The sequence below is a fragment of the Carassius auratus genome, chromosome 50 (genome assembly GCF_003368295.1).
Source record: "Carassius auratus strain Wakin chromosome 50, ASM336829v1, whole genome shotgun sequence".
Lineage (NCBI taxonomy): Eukaryota > Metazoa > Chordata > Actinopteri > Cypriniformes > Cyprinidae > Carassius > Carassius auratus.
The window spans coordinates 13,616,496-13,643,803 of record NC_039292.1 but is presented as its reverse complement, the minus strand read 5'-3'; the positions used below and the strand labels follow the sequence as shown (position 1 = coordinate 13,643,803).

The window sequence follows — 27,308 nt, the reverse complement described above, 5'->3', positions numbered from 1 at the left end:
AAACACTGACAAAGTGGAACAGATGGTAGAAAGGTAAAAATGTTGGAAAATGTCTCAAGATGTTGCTAATACTTTACACTTTATCAAAGATTTTATAGGCTTTCCATTTTGGAACATTTTAAATATGGCCACTGGATATATGTCAACATAATAAACTGAACATCTGAACATGTGCATTATCAAGAACATTAGCTATGTTTAAGCTGATGACTAATCTGAAATCTGTCATAATCAGATATGAGAAACACAACCACAATGTGGCTTCATGCACCAGTGATGCGATTAATGAAAAGGCTGAAACAGAAGAAAAGAGGAGTAGGCAGTGATTGATCTCAACCAGGAATTGTGGAAAAACAACCAGGAAATTGGAAAAATTGAAGGAATGATTGCACAGAAAAACAATCAGCTGAAGAGTCATATCAGAAAGTCTTCTAAAAAAACAATGGTCTGTGGATCATGGCTATCCTGATACCATTTGTTGGACCATTAAATCAAATCCATTCATGATGCCAAAACTGGCCCAGCTGTGGATGCGAAACCCAGGCTATATCCAGTGAGTTGTCTCGTCTCTCCAATGAGAAGTCAAACCTGAGAAACAAGGAGTGGAACATCCAAGTCAGGTTGACTGATAAGCAGCTAAAGTTAGCATGAAGTGGGCATGAAAATAGAAAAGGGTGAGATGCTTCCACTTGAAAGATCTCCAGTTGTGCATGATGAATTCCCAGGATCACACACCTATCATAATTAATGTCTGCTTTATATTGTTTCTAAAGGTTCAATACATGAACCTGTCCATATGAATGATGTCCAAACCTGCCTTACACGAATCCAATAAATTCTGATTCAGCTTAAGAATCAGTTAGTGTAATGACTCTCAAATATGAGACTTTTGCTGATGAACACTCCATTGAGGAGTGTGAACTGAAGAGGCTGGGGAAAATGTCTGTCATGATGGGGGAAGAAAGGAATGGAAATGGAAAGAGGAAAAATAGAAAAAAAGAGTAAAGGAAAGGAAAAGAGAAGAAAGGGATCTTTGAAGACTTTGTCCTCCGATAGTTTTTTGAAAGTGTATGTTTATAATACTTCTTCACAGAATTTTTTTTTTTCTATTTTACTGTGCGTTTACACACTACTTAAATTATTTATCATGTGACAATTATAATATAAATTATTGTTGTATTAATGAATGTTACTGATTCTAGATATTTTATTTACAGTTCTGAGTTTATGCAATTTTAGTTTTTTTTTAAATATATTTCTGCTCCCTTTATTTTTTTAAACTATAGTAAAAAACTAATCAATCTGTATATTTTTGAAAGCTTTTTTACATAACATGTTTCGAAAGGATATATTTCTGATTCCAGATATTTTTTGTATTTATTAATGTTTGTTCTTTTAGTTTTTCAAAGTATAACTTTGCTCCCCCTATTTTCTAAAAACTATAGAAAAACCTATTCAATCTATTTATTTTCTAAATTATGCTTGAATTATACAATAACAATGAAAAACAAACAAAATAATAATAATAATAATAAGGGAAAAATAATAATTGAATGATTACAAAACTTTTATTTTCAATACTATTAATTCAGTCCTGGGTACCAGCCAGTGTGGAGAAGGTAGTAGGCCTGAGCAGGACCCGGCAAGGCTGGATGGAGGAGACAGCAAACAGTGTGGAGGAGGTGGCAGTCAGAGTGGAGAAGGCGGAAAGCTGGATGGAGGAAGCAGAAGCCAGGGTGGAGGAGGTGGTAGCCAGGGTGGAGAAGACGGAGAAAGCAGAGGAGGTGGTAGCCAGGGTGGAGAAGACGGCAGGCTGGATGGTGGAGGCAGCAGCCAGGGTGGAGAAGGTGGCAGGCTGGATTGATGGAGGAGGTGGCAGGCGGATGGAGGAGGCAGCAGCCAGGGTGGAGAAGGTGGCAGGCTGGATTGATGGAGGAGGTGGCAGGCTGGATGGAGGAGGCAGCAGCCAGGGTGGAGAAGGTGGCAGGCTGGATTGATGGAGGAGGTGGCAGGCGGATGGAGGAGGCAGCAGCCAGGGTGGAGAAGGTGGCAGGCTGGATTGATGGAGGAGGTGGCAGGCTGGATGGAGGAGGCAGCAGCCAGAGTGGAGAAGGCAGCAGCCAGGGTGGAGAAGGTGGTAGCCAGGGTGGAGAAGACGGAGAAAGCAGAGGAGGTGGTAGCCAGGGTGGAGAAGACGGCAGGCTGGATGGTGGAGGCAGCAGCCAGGGTGGAGAAGGTGGCAGGCTGGATTGATGGAGGAGGTGGCAGGCTGGATGGAGGAGGCAGCAGCCAGGGTGGAGAAGGTGGCAGGTTGGATGGATGGAGGAGGTGGCAACCAGGGTGGAGGAAGGCAGCAGCCAGGGTGTAGGAAGTTGCAACCAGGGTGGAGAAGGCAGCAGGCTGGATGGAGGATGCAGCAGCCAGGGTGGAGGAAGTTGCAGCCAGGGTGGAGAAGGTGGCAGGCTGGGAGAAGGATCCAGCAGGCTGGATGGAGGAGCCAGCAGCCAGAGTGGAGAAGGCAGCAGGCTGTATGGAGGTGGCAGCCAGGGTGGAGAATATGGCAGGTTGAGAGTCAGAGGCGGTAGCCGTCACGGTAGAGGAAACAGGCAGGGAGGGGTTGGTAGCAAGTTGGGAGAAGGAGACAGAGTGGAAGGAGACAGAGAAGCTTGGGTCATCAGAGAGACTTGACACAGTAATGTTATGGTCTTCCCCAAAGCCTTCATCTTGAACCTCGCCTTCATTCACACACTCCAGCATGTCCTCTTTCTTTTTTTTTAGTCAGGGTTCACCGTCAGAGGCTCTCCAGTCTGACTCAGGAAGTAGTTTATACTGAACAGCTCCACAATGAAAAAAAATTTGTACACACATATAAACTACTAATCATTCATAGATGAAACTTTAATCAGACTTTTATATTTGCAAATGTTATATTTGTAATGGGAATAAAAGTGATGATGTGATGCCATTCACAATACTATTTTACAATACAATATTTTGAATTTTTTTTAACAAAACCAGAATGGTCTGACTTCAGCTTTGGGAAATTGTAAAACATACAGGTATATTCAGCAGGTGGCCTGAAAGTTGGCACAAAAGCCCTGCCAAACAATTTCAGGCTGTTGGTGTTGACACAGTGGGCCATATCTCCAGCGTAGGTAAGAACTGATGCTGGCTTGCTGGTTACTGCCACAGTCCCCGATCCTGATTCCACTCTTTCAGACCTTCCAGGAGGTAGAGTTGGAAATTCTGTGTATTGGCATAGTTTCCTAAAAGAAGAAGAAAAATACAGTGTATACAAATAAAAAAGGACATGCTTTTAAATCTGAATAATGCCGCAGTAGCCTGAAGTCCCCTGAATCCCACTTAAAGATGCAGGCGGAGAGACAACCCATGAAGGTGGGGTAGAGGGGATGGGCATCAGTGGTGCAGCTCACAGCGAGCCTCCTCATGAAGTGCCAGATATACAGCAGCACTGGAGCTGGAAAGGCTGCCTGGTGGTACTGCTCCATGACACCAGTCACCATCCTGTCCTTTCCAGGCCCCCCGTGCACTGATAGGACACTAGTCAGTGTTTGGCCGAACTCATTGCCAATGGAGGTCATCCAGTGTGCTGTACTCCAACCATGGACAGCCAGCATCTTTGTGATCTAGAATTTACAAATGTAACGCTGCATTCATGATGGAATGTTATTATTGACGTCAACGTCAATGTCTATCTGACAGTATTTAAGAACGTATAAGCCTAGTACAGAGTCAGATTACCTGTTTAGTGGAATCCATCTTTAAGATGGTATCAAATACAGATGTGATGTTGGCCTTGATATGGTCCATCTGGCAGAGGATGTCCCTGCCATAGACGGACAGCAGCCAAGGACTGGTGGGGAAGCAGATGGGCTCTGGGGGCTCCTGGCAGACCACCAGATTGATGCTAGGGCGATTCACAAAGTCAGCACACTCCCCAAGAAAATGTGCCAACCGATTCAGCCATTCCTCCCTATTATTTTCTTTCAGCTGCCTCACCAGTCATGCTGGTGTCCAGTCCTGAAGCAGCCTAATGTCACAGGCAAGTCTGAAATGCAGATTGTTGCTGTGATTACTTAATCTTCAATGGATGGTAAATTTAGTACACAATGCCCATGACTACTGTTTTAATATGACTAAAAAACATCATGCCACTGTCTTCACAAAGTAATGTAGAGACTCATGAAATTATTATAAAATTATTTTTGAAAGGCTCTGTAATGTAACCATGAAGTATTTGTTGAAATGTGTTGTTTTACAAAGAAACAAGTAATGGTTGTTCTACAAGTTACAAATGTTAATGTTGCTAATGCACTGAAATTAGATAAATCACTGAGTATCGATTAAATATAATCTAAGAGTGCAGCCAGTATTCCTGTCTTGCAGCATCTCTTTTTTTTAATTGTGTATATGTGTTGTACATTTAACTTACCTCACTCAGGCTTCCCAGACTTGAGGCGGGTAACAACTTGGGGGCTCGTCCGGGACCAAGTGCCACCTGGTGGGTGGGTGCTGATCAGTGGTTAAACCTATTTCATCCCATACAAGCATGCTGAATGGCAGACACCAGCAGTCCAGTTATGGCTACTATCCGTGATGAGAGATCGAGATTTGTCAATTCTTATAACTGCACTTTACTATAAAGTAGCCCTGTGTTGCACTGAAGAGGAAGGAGAGGTGGTCCCAGGGGTGGAGGCAATGGAAGTGGAACTAAAACTTCATTGTTGATTTCATGCGTGGAGAATAACTGCAGAGTCTACAGGACCAAGGAATGGCCCACTTGCTGACCTTTCATGACCTCGTTTGAGAGTTGACTGCTACAGAACAAGGGTTTGCTTCCAACGTCAAAGAGACCAAAGAGACTGTGGGACTGGCATCGCAATCTGCATCAACAATATTTACAAGTGGTAACATATATATATAGTAGGTTAAAAAGTAGCAGGCCCAAAATGGAGCCCAGAGGTACTCCATTGATAATAGGCACTAAGGATGAGAAAAACTTACTACGAGGAAAAACGTAATACTGCAGAAAAGGACCTGTCTTTAAAGGGGTGGTTGATCAGCTTTTTTCGAAGGCTTGATTGTGTTTATGGGGTGTAGTATAACGTAACTTTCTTCTACACCATTTCTTTTCAAAACCGTGTGTTGACATCCTGGTTCTATGAAGTCCCTCCCTCAGAAATACGCAATTGGGTTCAGATTGGTTAGCTGGCCCAGTGTGTTGTGATTCGCTTACTGCCTAGTGTACGTCAACTGGAAACATCACACCCCCTTATCATTATAGGAATATGCATGTTCCAGGGGCAGGAATTATGTAAACATCAGGGTTAGTGATGTCACAAACCCAGGAAAGTCATTTGTAGTCATTAAACAGCAATTTCTTTAAAAGAAAATATCTTCCTTTGCATTAACATTTGACTTTCATAACTTTGTAACCGCAGATATCGATCAAATGTTCTAAATGACAAAGCCAAATATTATGATCAACAGTATCAATGGCAGCAGTAAGATTGTAACACCAATACAGTATTTTTACCAGAATCAATCACAAGTAAAATATCACTGGACACTTTCAGCAATGAAGGCTCAGTGCTGTGATTAGCAGTGAAACTTGATTGGACTGCTTCAAATGGTATAGCATGAATGCACATTTTGTGTGATTATTGAGACATGGCTAAATAGCATCTCAAGTGTTTGTGTTGCCAGAAATCACTCACTGAAAATGAATGAGTGCAGGTTGTTTGTAACTACACTGCTGTCAGTGTGAATGACCAGAAGTAAGAAGCTATAGATTGGTTCAGTTTGGCCCTGCACTTGAATGCATATTTTTGTAATAAGTGGTTGAGACTGAACTGAAAGCATCTTATTACTGCCCTTGACTGATAGCAATCCAACAAGACGGTTACTAAGTGCCCACTAATCATTTGACAGATGTTGGAGATACTGCAAGTGAAAATGAGTCCATCAGGAGAGCAGCTAAGGATATCTAATTTTATGGCTTGCAATAAAGAACTCAATTGATAAACCATATTAGAAGGCTTAAAAACAAAGCAAAAACACTTTTTGTTAATGCATGTTTATTGTTTTGCAAATGACAACAACATAGCCTAAAGAGAGTATTATGTATTTCCGATTTTTAAATGATGTGAATAACTGCATTTAATTTACAACACAAATAGAATTTGTTTTTTGCTAAAATTACTACTAAGGAATGGCTGTTGATTCCCCCTGTGGTCCGTTGCACTGATGCAATGTTGGGTTTTAAAAGAATGTCCTGTAAAAAGAGGGACAAATATAAAAATCAGATTAGTCTTACAGATATTTAAGAGAGGGCTGGTTTCACACATCTACAGGAGGGGTGAAGAAAACAAGATTGCACGCATAGTAAGGAAACATACTTATATTAGTAGGTTGCTATGCATGAAACCTTTATATAATAGTGGCAGAAGGATCTCACTCCATTGGTTCACAGAATGTAAAAAATGCTTGAAAGCATAGTTCGCCCAAAAAAGAAAATTCTGTCACCCTTACTCACCCCAATGTCATTCCAAACCAATAAGACTTCCATTCATTTTTAAAACACACATCAATACATTTTTAATTGAGCTGTCTCTTCAGAAGACTTAGATTAAACAGCTTGATTCATATGGAATGCTTTTAATGTACTTATGCACTTTCGAAGCCGTGTAGTTTTGGCAGTGTGGGGACAGAAATCTCTTAGATGTTAAATCTGTGTTTCAAAGAAGAACTAACGTTTTTTGGGTCTGGTGCAACATTGAGAGTGAGTAAATGACAGAACAGAACAGAACCATTACTGGTGGCGAAGCAATATGTGCTTTCAAACAAAACTATTGTTTTCATGAGCATCTGTATTCATCCGTCAATACGTTTGCAATTGTTTGAGTTTCAAATTCGGTTCTGGGGAACCAATGGCAGTACCTATACAGTAGTGCTATAGACATTTCTAAAAACATGCAGTAGCAAAACCGATCAAAGCAGCAAAAAACAATGAGTCATGACATGTAACAGTCCCTTTGAACAACATCAATCAGAACGACTGCGTAATCTTGTGAACAAGAGTATTGTATATTGCATTATTGAATCATTAGCACAAGAAATCCCTGATTGGAACATTTGGGTGGGTTTCCAGATTGACAAAGAGATTGTCACATGTACATGATGAACGCTGCAGAATGGTTTGAATGGGTTTTTTGGGGGGGCTTTTACCACTAGGATAGTGGCGATCAGGTTGGGGGATGGGGGGTCCTCATCTGAAGGACGTAGCCCTGTCTGTATACAGGGGCACTGCCTTGGAAAGCCTTTTTCTTTGCAGTGGGTCTGACTGATGCTGTGTTAGGGCTGAAGACAAACAGCAGATAACCACTGAGAACCAGGTACACTAATGATTGATTTTTTTCATTGGGAATAATGGAGACAGACCACATAAATCATTGAAGCAAACTGAATTTGGAAGACACTGGAGCTGCCATTGTGTGTGTTCACATTTCATATTTTATGAAGAGAAATGCAAATATACGTACACTTCATCTTCATATTCTTTTGGTGGAGAGACGGCAATGACCAGGTCAATCCAATCCTGTGGACACATGCATGGAAAAATGTCAACCACTTGCATATGAACGTTTTTACATTTGACAGGCACAACAGCACAATGTTCTTGCTGCATTCTGCATTATTTCTGCTTTAAGCCCTTATCTATATTTGATGATGCTTGCAGAGGAAATCATTATAGCAGCAGACCGTGTGTGCTTTCTGGTGATTCACATCACAAGAAAATATATGAATACAAATAGCAGAAATTCATTCCTCTTATGCAATACATAAAACTGTTTAAACTTTCTAATATCGAAAATAAAAGCATAACTACAGCCACACTATTTATGTTACAAATGTTTAGGGAAATTGACATACACATGATGTGAATATTAAAATAATATGTTTAATATGGAAGACGAAAGCAAGAATCTTATTATGTAGTAGTGGGCTTGCTGAAAGGCCATACAAGATGTAGATTAGTTTATTTCTTCATGGGAATAGATTTGTAGAAATTCAGCATTACATCACTTGGTCAGCAATGGATCCTCTGCAGTCAATGGGTGGATTCAGAATGAGAGTCCAAACATCACAATAATTTACACGACTTCAGTCCATCAATTAATGCCTTGTAAAGCTTGTTCGTAAGAAAAATATATAATTAAGGCATTTTAACTTTAAATGATCAGAAATACAAAGGCAGTTTTGGATAGTTTTCACTTGAGCTTGACCTGTGCATAGTTCTCTCCTGATTCAGACAAGATTAATTTTTCATACACATGGATAAAGGACTAGTGTTTTAGTTGGAAGCAATGGTTTAAAGATAAAAAAAAATGCCTTAATATTGGATTTTTTTTGTTACAAACACATATTATTGCTTCATAAGATGTTAATTGATAGACTAGAGTGATGTGGATTACTTGTGGATTATTTTGATGTTTCCTGACGGCACCCATTAACTCCAGAGGATGCAAACCATCTGGCTCCAACGAGCTGTATGGCTTCCTTCACCACAGGTCTGTTGAGACAAATCATCTGATTTAAAGATACAGGTTGTTTATTGTATTGCCGGTCATACCCCTCCACTGTTCCAGGCCTGAGCCAATGAGGTTTGTCCTTCATTTAAAGTGACATCTGTCAGGATCTTTCCATTCACAGCCATGATCTCATCACCCGACACAACACCACCTGAGATAACGTGGACAAAAAACAACAGTGACAAACTGAACAAGTAATTTTAACACAATGAATAATATTCAGTAATCACTAATGAATACACTGAGCTGCTCAAGATTTTTGCATGATTCTAAGTATTTTTTATAGTTTTCATGTGCAGCTACTGTGGTGTTTGGGGTGTTTGCTAGAACCTTAAAATCAAAAGAAGTCCCAAAACTCTATGATATGCTATTTTGTATGACTCACCATGTTTATCTGCCGCACCTCCCTCATAGATAGACGACACCACAATCTTTCCCAAAGGGGAATCGATTCCTCCCTCTATGGCCAGATCAAGCATTCCTTCCTAAAGAATGTGTATAGAAAAAACATAAATCTCTAATTCTTATTGTCCAGTGACAGATGCTGCTCGTGTCTGTTTAATTACCTTCTTAATTCTCAGAAGGCGCACATCTCTGTCAGCTATTTGTTCAGCCGTGAACTGTTAAAACACACAGTTTGAGCAAATGTGTTGAAAAAAAAATATTCTACATAGGATATGAAAATGAATATATATATATATATATATATATATATATATATATATATATATATATATATATATATATATATATATATATACATATAATGCAACTGGTACAGAGAATAAATGTAAATGGTTACAGTACCATGGAATATGGATCAAAATCATCCACATATTTCTGAAATCCCTGTAAAACACATAAGAAAAATAGACAATGGAGTGGACTCCATCTGCAAACAGTCTGGAAAACTCTGAGATGGCAATCTGAGGACTCTGAGGTTTCTGTTTAAGCAGAAACAAACTAGTGCTCATTAATTTCCAAGAAAATCCAAATGAACTCTACCTCGCTTATTGTTTTATTCTGAAGTAGTTATTAAACAACCAGGTCAGATTTGACCAACTTTCATTTTAAATATAAAATTAAACCATATAATACGTCAATAAACAGAAAACAAATATAAGATAATATAAGAACAAGTACAACACATTGCATTATTTACTACAGTACTGTGTTTGCGTTGTTGGATCCTTTGGTAGCTTTCCGGTTTGTTCTGGATCAGCACTGGTGTTTATGTACAATGTAAAGGCTATTTGCCATCCACAACACACTCAAAACCACTTTCCATCAAAACCACTTTCCATCAAGACAAAAAATCAATCAAGGTTTCAGAACCAACAAACTGGAAAAGCACCGACTTCTGGTCATGCTCCCCTACATAAAAAGTGAGAATGCACACTGAGATGCAATTTGGTGTATATGCACTCTACTATTATATAACCTTCAGTTTGAGTCTCCCATTTGTGCAGCGCATATGGGATCCACTCAAAGGCTGCCTTTATAGTTAACAAGATGTATGATTGCAAGGGAATCTGCGTTGAGATATATTTGAGTTAATCCACACTATGAGACCAGTTCTTGCAATTGCAGTTCTTGCAATCATACATCTGAGGTCCTTGAGTATTTAAAGATACATTTATAACATAAATGTAATAAATAAAAACACATAAATTACATTTACATTAGATCAGAAATTCTACACTACTGACTTTTCAATACGGGTTACTTGCATTGCAGCAGTTGCTGATGCTTTGGGGAAAGCAATCCAATAGCACCAAGCTATAAAGGCAGATTAAAGGAGACATCTTGGATAAACTGCCAAGAGCCTATACTTGGGCAGGATTGCTTGAAAATGAGAATTAGATGCTCGATAAGTCAGGTTTTAGACTGACAAGGTCAAAGTCATGCTGTATAGACCTCAGAGGGGTGCAAAGACATATCTGCACCTGCCTCACAGACATGAAAAATATATCTATAAAGAGCGAAATCTACTTTTAAATGAGCCAATTCAAATGGCAAACAAATATTTTCAGATTATGTAATCCGTATGAAACGTGTACGTCCACAGAGATGATGAGTCAGTGTCGTCGACTTCATCACTGCAGTCGAAAACAGAAAACACTGGTTAATCAATGAATTAGTATGATGTTAAGGCAGTCTGTTTTTCCTGACGCATTCATAATCATTACTTTTGTAGTGCTCTGTGGCAAGTTTTATGTGTGTGCTCGAGTGCTGATAGCCTATAGGCAATTAAAGGCTCATTATTATAAATTATTTGGTTTATTAATACAAATCACGACTTGTCGACTAATCGCTTTAAATAAATGTCTTGTCACAGTGTCTGGGTTGTGTTCCCTGGGTTTCCACTAGGTGTCCTCCTTTCCCACGGTGTCTGTCACCTTATCACTTCCTGTTCCCTTATTTGGTCACCTTCCTCCTTGTTTGAGTAATTGATTGTTCCCCACCTGTCTCCTGTTCCCTCATTATCCTTCTGTGTATTTATACCCGGTCTGTTTGAGTCTGTGTTACGGAGTCCTTGTTGAATGTTAATTCATGTCCGTCAGTTCTTGCCTTGTGTTCGTGTCTTGTTTATGTTGTTTGGATATTCTGGTTTTGACCCTGCCTGGACTGTTTACCCGTTTGGATTACCCTTTAATAAAATCTCACACCTGCATTTGGACCTCTCTGTGTTTCTATTAGTGTCTATTAGTCATTCAGAAAAAATCCTTAGTCAAGGGCAGCCCTTACATGATGAATGCTTCACCTGTTTTGGAGGGCTGAAAAAAAAAGCCATTTGTACATGCAGATGCATAGATTCATTGAACTGGCTTAATTATTTTAGAGAAATGATGTTTCCCCAAAGCATCAACAAATGATGCAATGCAAGTGAACTAAATCGAAAAGGAACTGGTTTTAAATAACCTCAAGGATACATTTTACCAGTATCCTCCAAGGAAATGTTGTTAGAAATGTAGTAGACACTTCACATGCAGATGTATACACTCAGACAGCTGAGATTTCACTCAAGGAACAGAGTGTTGAGAGAGAGGAGGGGTTTAACACAAAGTAATGATGACAGTTACTTGTTTCTTGCTGGATTTAAAGGACGTGTTGTACGTGACCATCCGTTTGAGCATCTCTGGGGGCTAAAAAACACACAATTATGGCTCAAAAACACACATTAAATGCTTGCACCATCTGATTACATGCCATATAAGGTTTGTCTCAGCATGGCAAATGGGTCTATTAACTATTATCTATGAATTCAGGTATCTGTGAGCTGTACAAATACAGTGACTGCTTGTCTAACTGCTTAAAGATTGTGAGGTCCTTTCTTGCCCTTCTTGTTACCCTTCTAAAAACAACCACAGAATTGGCAAGCGCCCATTCATTGAATTAAGTAGGCACAAGGACAGGGCAGAGCGATTAGCTTCCTTTGTGATCTGATGGAGCAGGACTGAATGTCTGGAGGGTGAAGAGGAGAGCAGGTCTACGTCTGTAAGGCTGATCAGTCAAAGTCATTTTAAAGCTAAAAGTCTCATTGTGTATGCAGATGGAAAAATCATCTCTCTTTTCACCTCTGTCCCATTCTGTCCTCCTCTTTCCGCCTTTTTAATCAGTGCAATCAGTAACAACAGCATCTATTTGGTCCTCCTTGAGTTTGAAAAGCTTATTATAATGAGTGTGTCAGACAGCTATTAGCACAACAATTAAACCAATGAGTCAAAGTCATAAGATCCAGTAGCTTATAGATTACTAATCATCGCACGTATACACACACATAAATGCCATCTTACCATGGTCTCAGAGTGAAGTGTGGGTCTACGTGAGGTCTGACTCGGTAGCATGACAGGTTTGGACATGACAGGGTTGATCTGTCTCCGCTGGTTTGGAGGGCTGGGGGCCATTTGCTATGTAGTGGTTAGAAGTAAGAGACATAAACTTAAGGTCAGGGAATGATATACCTTCAGGAGTTACGCAATCTAAACCACACAGCATAAAAGACTTTAGGAACCTTTCTTATAGCACAAATATTGCATTGCAGCTTTTATGTTCATCAAGTGGCAGTCACTGCCTTTCTAGCAATGATGACTTTTTGTGAAATGGCTTTTTAAGTTTCATTACTTCCCAAATAAATCCATGGATAAAGGAGGTACGCATATCTATAAAACAGAAAAATTGCCCCCTTATATCTTGGACAACAGGTAAAAACATTTGTGTTCCTTATTTACCTCTAAATGGTATATTAGTACCTTATTAAATGCTACTGCCCCAGTGACAGTTTGGTACCCTTTTTTATTTTATTATTGTTGAAAGTGTATAAGATTTCTGCCAACTATATCCATTTAGAAAATGCACTTCCTGTGGGTTTTCAGAGTGAGAAGCCAGTTTGCATTAAGTTAACATTACATATGCTACACAAGTGTGGTAAGTCTGATTTGTGCTAAAACGGAGTGGAAGACCCAGAGAAGCATGTATCTTTTATAAACTGAGGACTCACCAGTGGATTATTAAAAGTGGATGTCCTGCTAGCATGTGATGAGTTTCTCATCACTAGTGTTGTTTTCGTTAATGAAAATTATGACTAAATATCATCGTCAATGAACCTTTATCACGTGACGAAAACTAAACGAGACGTAATGTAAATGCTAGTCATGTGATGATGACTATAACTAAATGTATAATGCAATATTGTTGATGAATAAAAACAAGACTAAATGTGGTTTACAAAATAAAAACTATGCTAAAATGTCTCTTCATTTTCATTGATCAAAATGAGATGAAACAATGTTATAACGTAATTTTGTCTCGTTTAGTTGCGTTATTATTAGTGGTGGGCCGTTATCGGCGTTAACATGCTGCGTTAACGGGAGTCTCCTAATGGGCGACAAAAAAAATATCACTGTTAATCTATTCTCAATTGGCTCAATTGTTGGGTTGAGAGCTGTGTCTATACAAGGTGAGCTATGATGACTTTCACCTTGATATTTTAGCGTGGATGTATGCCTAAACGAATTGCACTGTGAAATTGTGAAATTACCACATCAAACGTGATGTGCTAACATGGATGTAGCTGAAGCCGCCGGGTTTGCTTAAGGGAATTTTTTTTTTTTTTTTTTAAGAAGCTTCCCAATGGAAACCTTGACAAGACGCACGCTTGTTTCACACATACTCCGTCTGCAGTGCGTATGCAGTCCGTGTGTGTTACGTATTCTGACTAAAATAAGACTAAAAATGCTCAGCAATATTCCTGTGTCATGAAATCAATTTTGGAATTTAATTGGATTGAATTATAATGTCCCTAAATATTTCCTACACTATACGACATACATAATCAACTTTTACACTCCCAAATGTATTAACTATGCTAACCATCAAGTTGTGGTCAGCCTTCGGGCTGGGTGGGCGTGAGAGATGACTCGGAATGGTCGAGTGGAAGCCCCCTCTCTGTCGGTAACCACTGTCCCCAAACCTGCTTCCCTGTTCGGATAAGCTTGGGGAGCGAGGATAGTTGGACGACCTCACATGGTACTTGTCCTCCATGTGCAGGGGTGGAGGAGGTGGTGGAGGAGGAGGCGGTGGTGGTGGAGGGGGAGGAGGTACTGGCGGGGGAGGTGGCTGAGATGAGGACACACCCCTGGAGGAGAATAGTGGGCCAGCAGGGGGTTGCCAGCTACGACCTATTGAGGAAGGGGGTACCCTTCTGGCTAGTGGAGAAGGTTGGTGTTGAGGGGCTGGTCTAGGACTGGGTTGCATTGGGTGCTGCATTCTTGGAGATGGAGGGTGATGGTTGGATGTGTGGTAAAGTCGGGGTGAGGGTGGAGGGAGTGGTAAGGGAGGGGGAGCTTGACTGGATGTAGGTGGAGTCGGGGCTAGTCTTTTCAAAGGCTGCCTTAGACTCTGGTCCACGTCATCTAAGTTGATGTCATCAAGGTCAGTAGTGGCCAATGTCAAGCCTCCAGGGAACCTCCGTTTGGGGGGACCAGTTGACAATGGAGAACGAGTTGGAGACATCTGGAGGTACATTTTGAATACTTAGAACTCTGAATTAACAAACTATGGACTAGGAGACCAACACACATTAGGATACTTCATTGGATTTTACCTCTGGAGAATCATTTTCGACGGAGGAGATTTGCTCTAGTCTGGTTTGACAGAGCCTCTCCACCCAGTGCTGCACCTTCTCTGACTCTTCCAGATCTTCTCTTTCAGTTTCTGACACCTAGTGGAATAAGTAAAACTTTTATATACGAATAAGAACTTGTTGAATTTGCATTAGAAAGGGTACAACTGTTCTCATGGGTATATTTGACCAATACATGTCAAGTGTCGAGGAGAGTAAATCAATTAAACACAATTAAACAAGAAGTACAATCGGAGACAGAAAACCCAACTGTAACCTGACTGGAAGAAGTCTGATACCTCTTGCAGAAGTCTGCTGATTTTCATCTGTTTCTCGCGCTCATGTATCTCTTCCTTCTCCTTAGCAAGTTTCAGCTCAAACTCCATCTCTTTCTTGTTCTTTTTCTCAGCTGGGAGAGTGTCAGTCTTTGACATCTTCTTCTTCTTTTTGGTCTCTTTTCCTTTCTAAATACCCAAAGTGATGTGAGAACACCAGGTGGACTTTTCACCAAGGTCAACCCAACTATCATGCAAATCATAATAACTTCAGGAATATATTCAAGATGAACAACATATACCACAGTTATAGCACACCAAACCAGCACAACATACTTATAGCATACAATGTACCTTTTTGAGTGTAGGCAACTTTCCTTCGTAACGGTAGAACCAACCGAAAGCTAAGACAGCAAGAATGATACATTAAGTCCCATCTAATAACTTTATTCTGCAGGTTTATCCATCTAAAAGCTACCAAAAGATCCAACCAAACAAAAGATGTGTACATGCAGTTGAAGTGTCTCAAAAAAAGACTGAGAATGTTTTGTCTGTAAATATTCTTCACTTACTTCTCTGATCTCTTCTTCATAGGACTCACCAGCTGATGGAACCAGGAATTGATAGACACAGCACAACAAAAAGGCAATAGATAGATAAAAACACAAAGATCACACAAAGAGATCATGCATTCCCAACATAAATGCACATCTGCTCATGCAAAGGAGAAAGGAGTAACATCAATGCAACATGTTTTATGGGTGCCTTCTGGGAAAGGGTAAAATTAGTTGTTTGATCTTCAGAGAATAGTGCAGTTCTACAGAGGGCATTAAAAGTTCATGTACTGGAAAGGTTTTGTTGGTATTGTCAACTTACTGGAGGTTTTGGGTTTAGGTGAAGGTGCATTACGTGCAGGTGGTGGGGGTGAGGGAGGCGAGGAGGGGGAAGGGGATTTGGATCTTTCTTTGGAACCCCAATCTTCTTCCCAGTCTTTGTGGTGTTTCCTTTCCGAGGCTTCAATTCTGAGACACACGACACATACATTAAATGAACATATATCCTGACAAGCCTATATATATTTATTTTATATGTTGAAGTACAAACAGGAGGTAATTATATATAATGAATATATCAATGTAAATTGATATATATATAAATACATATTTCTAAATCATAATATATAAAGGTAAATCAGAATATACAGATTTAATTCTTAATATATAGAAGTGAATCTGAATATTTATTTAAAAATCTGTATATAAACATTTACGATCCCTGAAGTTGCAAAGACAGAAATCTCAAACCAAAGAGATATTTTTTATAAAAGTTAAGACTCATCCACGACGTCCTAAAACGCCTTGTTTAAACACGCCCCCACATGTCTACATCACTGTGCGGGAAGATTTGAATAACACTGCCCAGATGTCAAAGCAAAAAAAGGAAGGCGTAACTTTATTGTTGCTGCGACCCACATGTTGTGAAGACGCTGTGTGTTTTGTTGCAAAAGCGAAACTACTTTCTTTGGTCTTCCAAAAAAGGACACAACTAGAAATCAGTGGTTAAGTTGTATTTACAGCACTGTTACAGAACAGTTCAAACCAAATATATGGATGTGTGCAGCGCATTTCACAGAGGACTGTTTACGGATCCTGGAAGAGTATACTACAATGCCGGCTGTTCTGACACATAGTCTGTAGGTACGTTTACTTATGTAAAGGATTTGCCACTGATGATTCAAACGCGAGTTTTGAGCAGAGTAGAGTAGAGCTTGTTGTTTGTCGTTTCTCTGATCACATCATGGTTTTATGCTTAACACAGAACGATGCAATGCAATGCATAAAAAGACATTATAAGTCATTATAATCTGTAATTATGTCCCCACTGGATGCAACAAATGCCTCGTTTATTGTGCGTTTTAATGTTTTTGTCTCGTAGCAACGGGCATGACAGCATGGTAAGGAGTGTAACATTCAGTAACACACTTGAGGTATTCAGCCAATCACAACGCATTGGATAGCTGGCCAATGAGAGCACACCTCGCTTTTCAGACCGATCTATGAGCTTTGTAAACATCGACACTTTTCAGAAAGGCGGGCCATAGAGGAGCAACAATCATGTACAGTCTGTGGAAAATAATGCCTTTTTTAATGTTGAGGGAAAATAATCCTGTCTTACACATAGCACACACACACATATATATATATATATATATATATATATATATATATATATATATATATATATATATATATATATAAAATGTATAATGTACTTTTGTTTTTTTCATGGCTTTCAATATCCCTTGACTCATATTGGCATTCATTTATTTTGTAACTAGCTTTTCTACTCTATTCACTTTTCTATTATATTCTTTAGGATTTTATTTATTTATTATCTTACTTTTATTGTTTCTCTAGTGCTTAAATTCTTAAATTCGTCATTATTGTTGACTTCTTTTAGCCTTGTAAAGCACTTATTCAAATGATCATCAACACAGTCAACTCAAATGTCATGAAGTTGTCCCCATCAATGTCATTATTAATATAAAACAAATTAAAACATTTCCACTGGACCAAAATATGGGCTGTGAAGACTAGAAGTGACCTACCGTATGTTACATTTAGAACAATCTGAACTTCCATTCGTCACAGCATTGCTTTCATCAACATCAATTTGCTCTAGTCTGCCTTCTGAGGTCTATTTACTTTGAAGATGTTTTTTGCTTAGCAACATGACAATTGTTACCTCTCCATCTCTTTGCGATGACGTTCCTCTTCATCTGCAGTCTTCTGCGATATCTCCATCTTCCTCCTGCAAAATATTGCACATATGAAACATCAAAATGTACACCTTTTTAGATTTCATTCAGGAATTTTAATTATTTGACACCTTTTCACCAGCAGTTATGCATCTTCAATTTACTAATCATGAAGAAGCAAAGACTCAAATGTGTCAAATGTGTACAATTCAAGAAAACATGCATCAATGTATTGCAAAGTAGGGTTTGACTGCTTTTAGTTAAGAATTTTGCTGTATCACTAACATGTTTCTTTTGTCTTGTGTTTGATGTTTTTGTGCATCGTTATGTCTATTGTCCAACATGATTGTTGTATATGATAATGTAGCTTTTTGACACTTACACTGCTAGAATCTGTCTATTTGGCATTTAATTAGGCTTATATATGTACAATTTTGTCACAAAGTTATGTTTTAACTTGGAAGAACCATTCTCTGAAGAGAGCAGTCTGAATAGGGCTTATTTTGTGTACTGTTCAGTTTTTTCACTGACTGGCGCTCTTTTTCCTGCTGTTCTTTGACGATTTTGTTGGTCTCTAATGCCATTCTCTTCTGATGCATTAGCTCTTGTCTATCGAGCTCATGTCGTGCTTCATCCGCCAGCCGTTCCTCATCCGTCATAAACAGCTCACTACCCTAAAACAGATAAATACACACAAATACACCCTTTATATATATATAGATTCACCATATATATATATATATAGATTGAGCGTATGTTATAAAACATAATTACCATCTCTAAAGTGCAAAAGTATGAGTTAAAGACAAGCGATACGGTACGATACGGTACTTTGGGATGCATTAGTGGGCTCTCAGTGAACTTACAGCTCCAGTGAGGACAGTGATGGTTAGACTCCTGCTGCTCTTTAACACTCGCACTGCCTGAAAACACAAATGTCAGCCGACACAGTTACCAGTTTAACTACCGTATTTTCCGGACTATATGTCGCGCTTTTTTTCATAGTTTGGCTGGTCCTGCGACTTATAGTCAGGTGCGACTTATTTATCAAAATTAATTTGACATGAACCGAGAGACATGAACCAAGAGAAAACATTACTGTCTCCAGCCGCGAGAGGGCGCTCTATGCTGCTCAGTGCTCCTGTAGTCTACACTGAAGACACAGAGCGCCCTCTCGTGGCTGGAGACGGTAATGTTTTCTCTTGGTTCTTGGTTCTCTAAATAAATGCGACTTAATAGTCCAGTGCGACTTATACATGTTTTTTTCCTCGTCATGACGTATTTTTGGACTGATGCGACAGGTGCGACTTATAGTCCGAAAAATACGGTATACAGAGAGCTTCTTAAATAATTGTTTCAGCAAGATCCTGCTCACTTCTTGATGACTCAGGTTGGTGAAATCCACCCCATTGACCTCCACAATCTGGTCGCCAACCTACAAGTCACACAAACACACACACATATGAGTTTGTGCTACGCTAAAATCAAGCAATAATGGTCTATTAACGCAGTTTAAATAAATGACCTGTAATCCCACTTCAGATGAGACTGAACCCGACTTCACATTGCTCACATAGATCCCCGGTTTCTGTGTTGGTCCACTCGATATGCTATCATGGACAGTCAAAAGGAAATCTTTGTTTGTCATGGGATTAAATGTAGAAAAGTAGGTTTCGCTTGGTGAAGGCACAAATACAAACATATTTTATTATGCAGTGTACTTTTTTTGTTATATATGTGGGCATAATCTCAATATATATAGGGTTTTATTCATCATTTTCAATGAGGCTCATCAGTGTGCTGTAGTGTGTATAGTAGTCAAATCTCTCGTTGACCTGATTCCCATGCCTTTGGTGCCCACCAAACTAAGGAAAACCTTCTTTTCCTTGATTTCTTTTCCTCCAATCGAAGTCAGACCAGCCACACTAGTCTTCCTCTCCTGAGACGTAACGATAAAAAATAAGGCTAAGTTTAAGTGGTTTAAAACAGGATGATGCCAGAAGACAACACTTACCCCGGATTCAGAAACAAACTGATCCACAAACTGCCACTTCAGAGGCTCTTCAGAGGAGCTAGTTATGACAAATGCATAATTTAGTATTATCATTATGGAAATAAATAAACAAGGGAACATTAATAAAAGTTATTCCACATATCGGAGAATTTATGTGTCATTCAAGTGACTGTTAACACCAAATTACCTCTTGAGAGGAATCATTCCCACATCTGTGAAGAAAGTGCCACGAGGAAAACAAAACAAACAAAAACATCAATAATTAATGAATAAGTAAGATATTTAGCTAACGGCATGGTTTCCAACTGTGATTAAATCACTGCAACTGAGAGCTAAATCAATTAATTAACCCCAGTGGAACAAGAGGCGATTAATATTGGCTCTAATTAACAAAGTCGGCTCTGCAGATTGCAATATAAACCTCGAAAACCTTACGGCGGACTTTCAGAGACACCGTCTTCTTGGTCTTGATGAGGCTGATGACCTCCTCGTGAATACAGGAGGAGATGGAGTAGCCATTAATGCGCACAATCTCATCGCCAACCTGAAGAAAACACAGCGAACCTCATTCACATAAAATAAGTTAGATATAATGTGCAACAAAAATGATACCAGAATATATTCATAGTTCAAAGTTTCGGTCAGAGTTTGCACTAGAAACACAAGTGCTGCATTTGAATCCTTTGACTTTATCTGCAGGACAAACGGAAGAGGATCGGAGAACAGGAAGAATTTAAGAAGGTGTGTTGCGTCACCTAGTGGAGAGAAGATGCGCTGTAAATGCTCATCTCTATTTGAACGTGGAACACTTTCTGTTTGTCAGATACTGTATTTAATATAAGGCAAGAGAGTGTGTGCTTTAGGTACACACAAACTTGACCCAGAATCTGCAACACCGGGCATTATTTCCTGAAGTGGTGAAAGCAATGCGTTATAACAACCTCTTCTTGATTTTCTCACCTGCAGGCCGACGTTTCCTGCCTGTCCATCTTTGACTATCTGTGATATGAAGAGGCCACAGCCGAACTCCAGCCCACCTCGAACACTCAAACCCAGACCCTCAGGATGTGTGCGGTCCAGACGGACTTCCTTCAACTTCCTGCTCATACCAAGAGAGGACAAAATAGCGCTGCGAATCAGACACGGTTGAATAAAGCTCTTCTCTCTTTCTTTGCCACGCCGGGTGTCCTCTCTCACCTGGATCTCTTGGGCGTGAGCTGGTCGTACTGCACCTGGTGCTTCAGAGGAATCAGAGGTCTGATGGAATCAAACAGTGGAAGGCGTTTAGGATCATTTATCACCAGCTTCAGGTCGCCAACCAGGACGGGAATATCCATGGATCTATAAAGAGTAGAGCAGAGTGACTTAAACAGGACCTGATTGAGCACATGCAAACAGGAGGGCTATATTAGAACAGAACAAACGGTTTGTGGAACTGATTCAACATACTGTCTGCACACAAAATCTCTGCTTATAAATCATTATTTAATATTTTCTGTTAAATGAAGGGTCATGGGCATAATGCATAAGGCGGATTTTCTTAGAATAAGGTTAGGTTTAATGGTGAAGTGTCTAAATTCTGCACCATTAAGAGAAGTGCGAGAACAATGACTGTTACCAGACAGGTTTCTTAGATTAAAAATAAGTAAATGAAAATGCAATTATTTTACATGTTATAAAAATGCATCAAACATTTTATAGTTTGAGATTTTTGAAAACCACTGGTTCTCAATAGTGTAATGCAAAATACAGCCACATTCGCATTACTGTATCATGAAAGTTAATACATCATGATATAAATCAAAAATATTAAAAAATCTTTGAAAATAGAGTGTTTTTACAGTATTCTATGGTATTACAAAATTTGTCTTTTTGGCTGATATTTATAGCCGAAAGTTATTATTATTATTATTATTATTATTATTTATTTTCAAGGATTTTACATGCTTCAAGAAAAAGAAGGCTTTTCCTTTTATAAAAAAATTCATATAATGTTGGAAATTTTATTTTAATTGAAAAAAAAAAAAAAAAAAACGCTGATATTATATCCTTCCAAATTTGTCCAATTTTTTTTTCCAAATGTCAATTCAAAGATGTAATAAACATATATAAAATATTTATATATATATATATATATATATATATATATATATATATATATATATATATATATATATATATATATATATATAAAGAGCAAAACTATTATGGTCATTTCTAGCCTATATGAAATTATTTGCTGTGATTTTGTGATTATAATAATTATTTGATTTGTTGCTTGTTGTGGAAAATGACACTTCATACCCACACAAAGTCAGCTTATGAATTTGGAGGCAGCTGCTCTATGAATCATTGATATTTCACTCCTGACTCGTATATCACTATCAGAGACAAAGGGACACGAGAGAATGGCTGCCCTTGAATGAAGGGAGGACAGTGGAAATGATCTGCTCCAAGTGACTTTTCCGTTGGATTAAGCCTCTCATTCCAGTCCAGCGGAGCAAAGACGTGTAGATTTACACACAAGATCACCAATAAAGAGCTGAGCGAATGCATTTCCTACTCTTACACTCAGATAAACACACTGAATACTTTACTTCTTCTGAATGTGCCATGCAGTTGACTTTTGACCAGCAGATTAAAACAACTACTGATGGACAATTACATTATTTATCATCAGCCTCTGAAACGTTCCACTGCGTACTACTGCTGCGGAGATATTTGTATTCCATTATATTCTTATCACATCTGAAAATATTCACTAATGAAGTACGTCATATCTGACAGCTTAAAACAACTAGATTTTATATTCTCTCTTTTAAATGATATGGTTGTTAGGTTGTTCTGGTGGTTGCTAAGTAGTTTGTTCAAACTGCTAACCCTAAATCTGACTAAAAGTTATACAAATTGCAAATTCGGCATATGCAGTTTAAAACAACAACAACATTATTATTATTATTATTATTATTATTATTATTATTATTATTATTATTATTCAACATATACAATATAATAATAATTATTATTATTATCATTATTAACAATAACAATAATAATTATATTATAGTGTATATTTTATTAACAACAACAACAACAACAATAATTATTATTTTGTTTATTATTATATTATATATTTTGAATAAAAGCAAACACTACCAATAATAATAATGATTTAATAAAAAAATCTAATTTAATTTAGATATAAAGTTTTATTCATAATAATGACCTATTACATTAATATTAATAATTATAAATGAATACATCAGTGAACTATGTGAATATTGTGAAACAAAAACAAAAACAAGCATATTCAAATTGCTCCAAGTCAACACCAACGTCAGGCCACGTCTAAAAAAACTGTGACTGTGTTTTCTAATGTTATTATTATTATTATTATTATTATTAAATATTTTAGAGTGTACTTACTGGTGGTACATGCGGAGAACATCATAGAGATAGTCCTTCTCTGCTTCATTATCAACTAGCAGCTCCACCTGCACAGCACAAACACACAAACCTCTGGTCAGATCATCACTGATCATCAGAGAAGCAATCATTTGCCCATCTTTTACCTGGAGGTGGCTAATCTGCTGTAGAAATGTTTTGAGGAAGCGTTTTGGCCAGTCAATAATGTAACACATCCCTCTCTCTCTCTCACTGAGCGAGAGACTACGACAGAAGGTCAGGAGAAGGTGGAGAGTGAGGAGGGCAGAGAAAGGAGGTGGAGGAACAGATTGGCTTGGTCTGCTATTGTTTTTAGCTGAATGGGTCAGGTGGATCTTTTGCTGTATTGTGAGTATCATTAGTTCAGATCTGCTCCACTGAACCCGTTACTGTACCTGAGCTCATATTAAGACATTTATCAATCTAGCAGTGTCATCTTACATTAGAGTGTTGTGCATGATTATCAAAATATTGCTAGTGAAGTTAATGTGATGTGAGGTTAACAGGCTCGACAGAATAGCCAGACTTCTTAATAAAAAAATAAAAAAATACAATGAATGAACGAACAAAGGGACAAAACAATCCAATAAATGTCTGGACAAACAAACTGAATGGACTGAATGAACAAACAAACAAATGAACCGATAAAACAAACAAACAAAAAAATAAAAGGTCTGGACAAACACTTAAACAAACAAACAAACAAATAAATAAATAAATAAAATGGACTGAATGAACAAACAAACAAATGAACCGATAAAAAAAAAAAAAAAAAAAGGTCTGGACAAACACTTAAACAAACAAATAAATAGATAAATGTAATGGACTGAATGAAAAAAACATAAACAAAAGAAAAAACAAAACAAACAAACAAACAAAATGGTTTGAAAACAGACAAACAAACTAATTAATTAATAAAATGGACTGAATAAACAAACAAAAACGAATGGATGGACAAAACAAACAAATAAAATGGTTTAAAAAAACAAACACAAATAAAATGGGCATTAAGAAAGAAAGAAAGAAAGAAAAGAAAGAAAGATGATGGGAAAGTGGTTGGATGAATGGATCGATATATTTTACAATTAAATAAAAAGAACAACATTTCATTATTCAGAGGTTTTATTTAAAAAATAATAATTACACTAGAAGTTAAATGTAAATGCAAATAAAATACTTTAATGTTTTATTTTAATTTTGTGTTAAAAAAAATCACCTATTACCTGAACATTTCAATTATATAAAAAATATGAAATATTCATATTAATAAGTCTTTAAACTATATGAACATTGTGGCGAAAAAAAGAAAAAAAAAAACATATCCAAATAGTTCCATATCAACACCATTGTGCACTCAAAGGCTATTTAAGGGTTCATAAACATTGATGCTGAAAGCAGATCTCTATTTTACAGTTTAAGCAAAGTGATTTGAAAGAGACAAATGAAAAGAAAGGTCAACAGCACAATACATTTCATGTCACAGAGGAGAAACCAAAATTAAATGCAAGCTTTCTAATTTGTAGTGTGGCACAGTTTTCCCACCCCCATCTACAGGCTATAAGACTGGATGAACAATAAACGCCTGGTCACACACCTCTTCCACTTCAGCTAATGCTGTGAAAAAAACTGTCCATTGTGCTACAGCTCCATGCACCACACAACAGATGGTACAATTCTACAATTACACACAGGGGTCACCTGCTGTCTTAAAATAAGAATGAGCATATAAATAGGAATCAGAATTAAATAATTCAGTGTAAATAAATAATAATAATTATTATAATAATCAAACATGCAATTACAACGAAGCGTAAACTTCACGTTTATGAGATAAAAAGTAATTAAAACCTGTTGTACAACTAGTTCCAGCACATATAGTACACCTGTCACCTCCTCAGCCAATCAGAACGCGTGCATTATGTGACGTCACACATAGCCTACATTACTAACGGTAAAATTCGCCTTTATGTGAACCTTTGACTTAAGCAAAGCAATAATAGCCTATGTCATTACGTCGAAAACATTAAACTGTACTAGTAACATGTTAACTCTAATGATAAACACGTCTAAAACTGACAAATGATGCTATGCGTGGTCACCTTTTCAGTGCAAAACAAAGTTAACGGATCAAATGACGACGGTTTCTGTGGACACAGAAGTACCTTTCGTGTCGAAACCTGGGCGAATATCAATTTGACTTTTTTAAGTACTATTTAATAGCGTAAAAATGAAGAAACGTGCTCCTTCGCCATTCCTGAGCAGCGAGAGGAAACGAACTTTAGACCGATAATAACTAATAATGATAACTAAACAATCCTCGCATATTTTTAATCAGACAGTAGCCGTTACAAAGCCCACCTTATGCCGAAATTCCCTCGCCACTTTCCGCTCCATGCTGACCGAATGGCGGGTGTTTTCCGGGTGTGTGTCGTCGTCGGTCTGTCAGTCAGCTGTGTGAGCGGATGCTGGAGTATCATCGCCGGTCATAGGTCGAATCCTGAATCATGTCAATCAAATGACTAGATGAGGTGGAGGTTGAACAACAATTTAACGTTTTGAGAATTTCAACACTGGGCATAAACATTATGGGTAGACAAAACAGGACAGCTACTGCTTACAGTTCCTATCAACTCCTACCAGTAGTGTTTGTAATCACACAGTATGATTTTGTATTGTAATTCACAATATATTAGCCTGTGTGTGTTCTACATCCCTGTTTCTTTGTAATTATCACTATTTATTACCATGACAAAACATTAGACCTAAGACCACACACATTCACAGGATCATGTGTGTGTGTGCTCATATGGGTTCTGAGGTTAGGGCTGGTATATTCTTGTGTGTGTGTGACTGCGTGTGTGTGTGTGTGTGTGTGTGTGTGTGTGAAGTGCTCGTTTCAGGAGAAGCAGTCAGGTTGGTCCCTGCTGGTTCAGCTGTTGGCAGTGTGGTGCTCTCGGGGGGTTCGAGGCCCTTCACTGACCCAAAGGCTTACAGAGAGGGATTACAGCCTGTAATACTATCTCATCAACACACCATCAAAACACACGGACGCACAAAACTTTAGTGGACCAGATCAGAATAACTCTTCTGGCTGAATGAAGCATAAATGCATTTTAAAACAGTTGTAATTGTCATATTTAATATTTAACATCATTGTATCCTACATTTAAATGGAACATTATAGATGCATAGAATATAATTTTTTTTTTTTTTTACACTTCACTGTAATAATGCCTTTGTGTTATATATTCACATACACACACACACACATGCACAATATTAAACTCTAAACTCTTCTCCAAGTCACTTTTGATAAAAGTTTCTGCCAAATGAATAATATTTTATAGTAAAATAGTAAGATTACGTTTTTAAAACAGTTACCACAGGCTTGTTCGAGCCCCAACAAACGTCATCTTTATGTGAAAAAAACCCAAAAACTCATACATAATGTCTAGATTATTTCTACGATCTGTCACATGGCGATTGTCCTCTAGGTGGCAGTGTAAGAAAGCAAGTCCTGATGTCCCACTGGCGATGGTCATACATCAATCAGTCCAATCCTGCTGTGAGTTATGACACTCATTTATCATAATGCATTCAGGCTCTGCTGAGGTGATGGGCTTAGCGATGACTAGACGGATTTCTATATGCCTACTCATATTTTATATCAAACTTTACTTAATCAAAAATATATTTCACACTGAAATTAAATGTTGTCAGTATTAACTCACCCTAATTTAATTCCAAATACAATAAATGACTTGTTCAATAATGATGACAATGAACTAGTAGGAGTTGTAGTTGACTGTCACAGGCTTTTTTCAGTCGCACTCCTCCGCCCAGCACAGAAAGAGACACATTGTGAAGCTGTTGAAAGGGAACAGGCCAATGTGTCAGTCTAGAACTTACACTAAATACTCTTGCACCTACAAATACTGTGTGTGGATCAAAGTGTGTGACTCCAGCAACTCAACGTATGGCCTGCCCCGTGATTGACCATAACATACGAATGAGGCATCCACAGTTTCTTGTGTAAAAACTACAGTTTGACTATTTCTGTAGAAAGTGTCAGTGGCATTGC

General features: G+C 38.2%; 1 protein-coding gene across 5 annotated transcripts; it reads right to left on the bottom strand.

Moving 5' to 3' along the window:
• Positions 1-6,109: 6,109 nt before the first annotated feature.
• LOC113067089 (harmonin-like) lies at positions 6,110-26,250 on the bottom strand. 5 transcript variants are annotated; one of them, XM_026239329.1, is made up of 22 exons: positions 25,586-26,250; positions 23,210-23,277; positions 20,981-21,124; positions 20,744-20,882; positions 20,219-20,327; positions 19,971-19,995; positions 19,784-19,841; positions 19,605-19,708; positions 19,295-19,379; positions 19,145-19,204; positions 18,636-18,692; positions 18,301-18,443; positions 17,757-17,822; positions 15,888-16,033; positions 15,584-15,615; positions 9,420-9,461; positions 9,179-9,232; positions 8,998-9,097; positions 8,654-8,763; positions 7,563-7,618; positions 7,249-7,380; positions 6,110-6,295 (listed from the first exon to the last, which is right to left on the bottom strand). In XM_026239329.1, the coding sequence occupies exons 1-21, from the start codon at positions 25,619-25,621 to the stop codon at positions 7,266-7,268; spliced, it is 1,749 nt and encodes a 582-aa protein (XP_026095114.1). In that variant the 5' UTR covers positions 25,622-26,250; the 3' UTR covers positions 6,110-6,295; positions 7,249-7,265. The 5 variants fall into 5 exon arrangements, 4 of the variants coding, with proteins under 4 accessions (XP_026095114.1, XP_026095111.1, XP_026095113.1 ...); XR_003279269.1 differs by lacking the exons at positions 6,110-6,295; positions 7,249-7,380; positions 7,563-7,618; ... (2 more) ...; positions 9,179-9,232; positions 9,420-9,461 and adding exons at positions 14,719-14,835; positions 15,036-15,200; positions 15,366-15,415 and having other exon boundaries at positions 25,586-26,248; XM_026239326.1 differs by lacking the exons at positions 17,757-17,822; positions 18,301-18,443; positions 18,636-18,692; ... (8 more) ...; positions 23,210-23,277; positions 25,586-26,250 and adding exons at positions 11,696-11,758; positions 12,410-12,523; positions 13,986-14,627; ... (1 more) ...; positions 15,036-15,200; positions 15,366-15,415 and having other exon boundaries at positions 15,888-15,943.
• Positions 26,251-27,308: the final 1,058 nt, after the last annotated feature.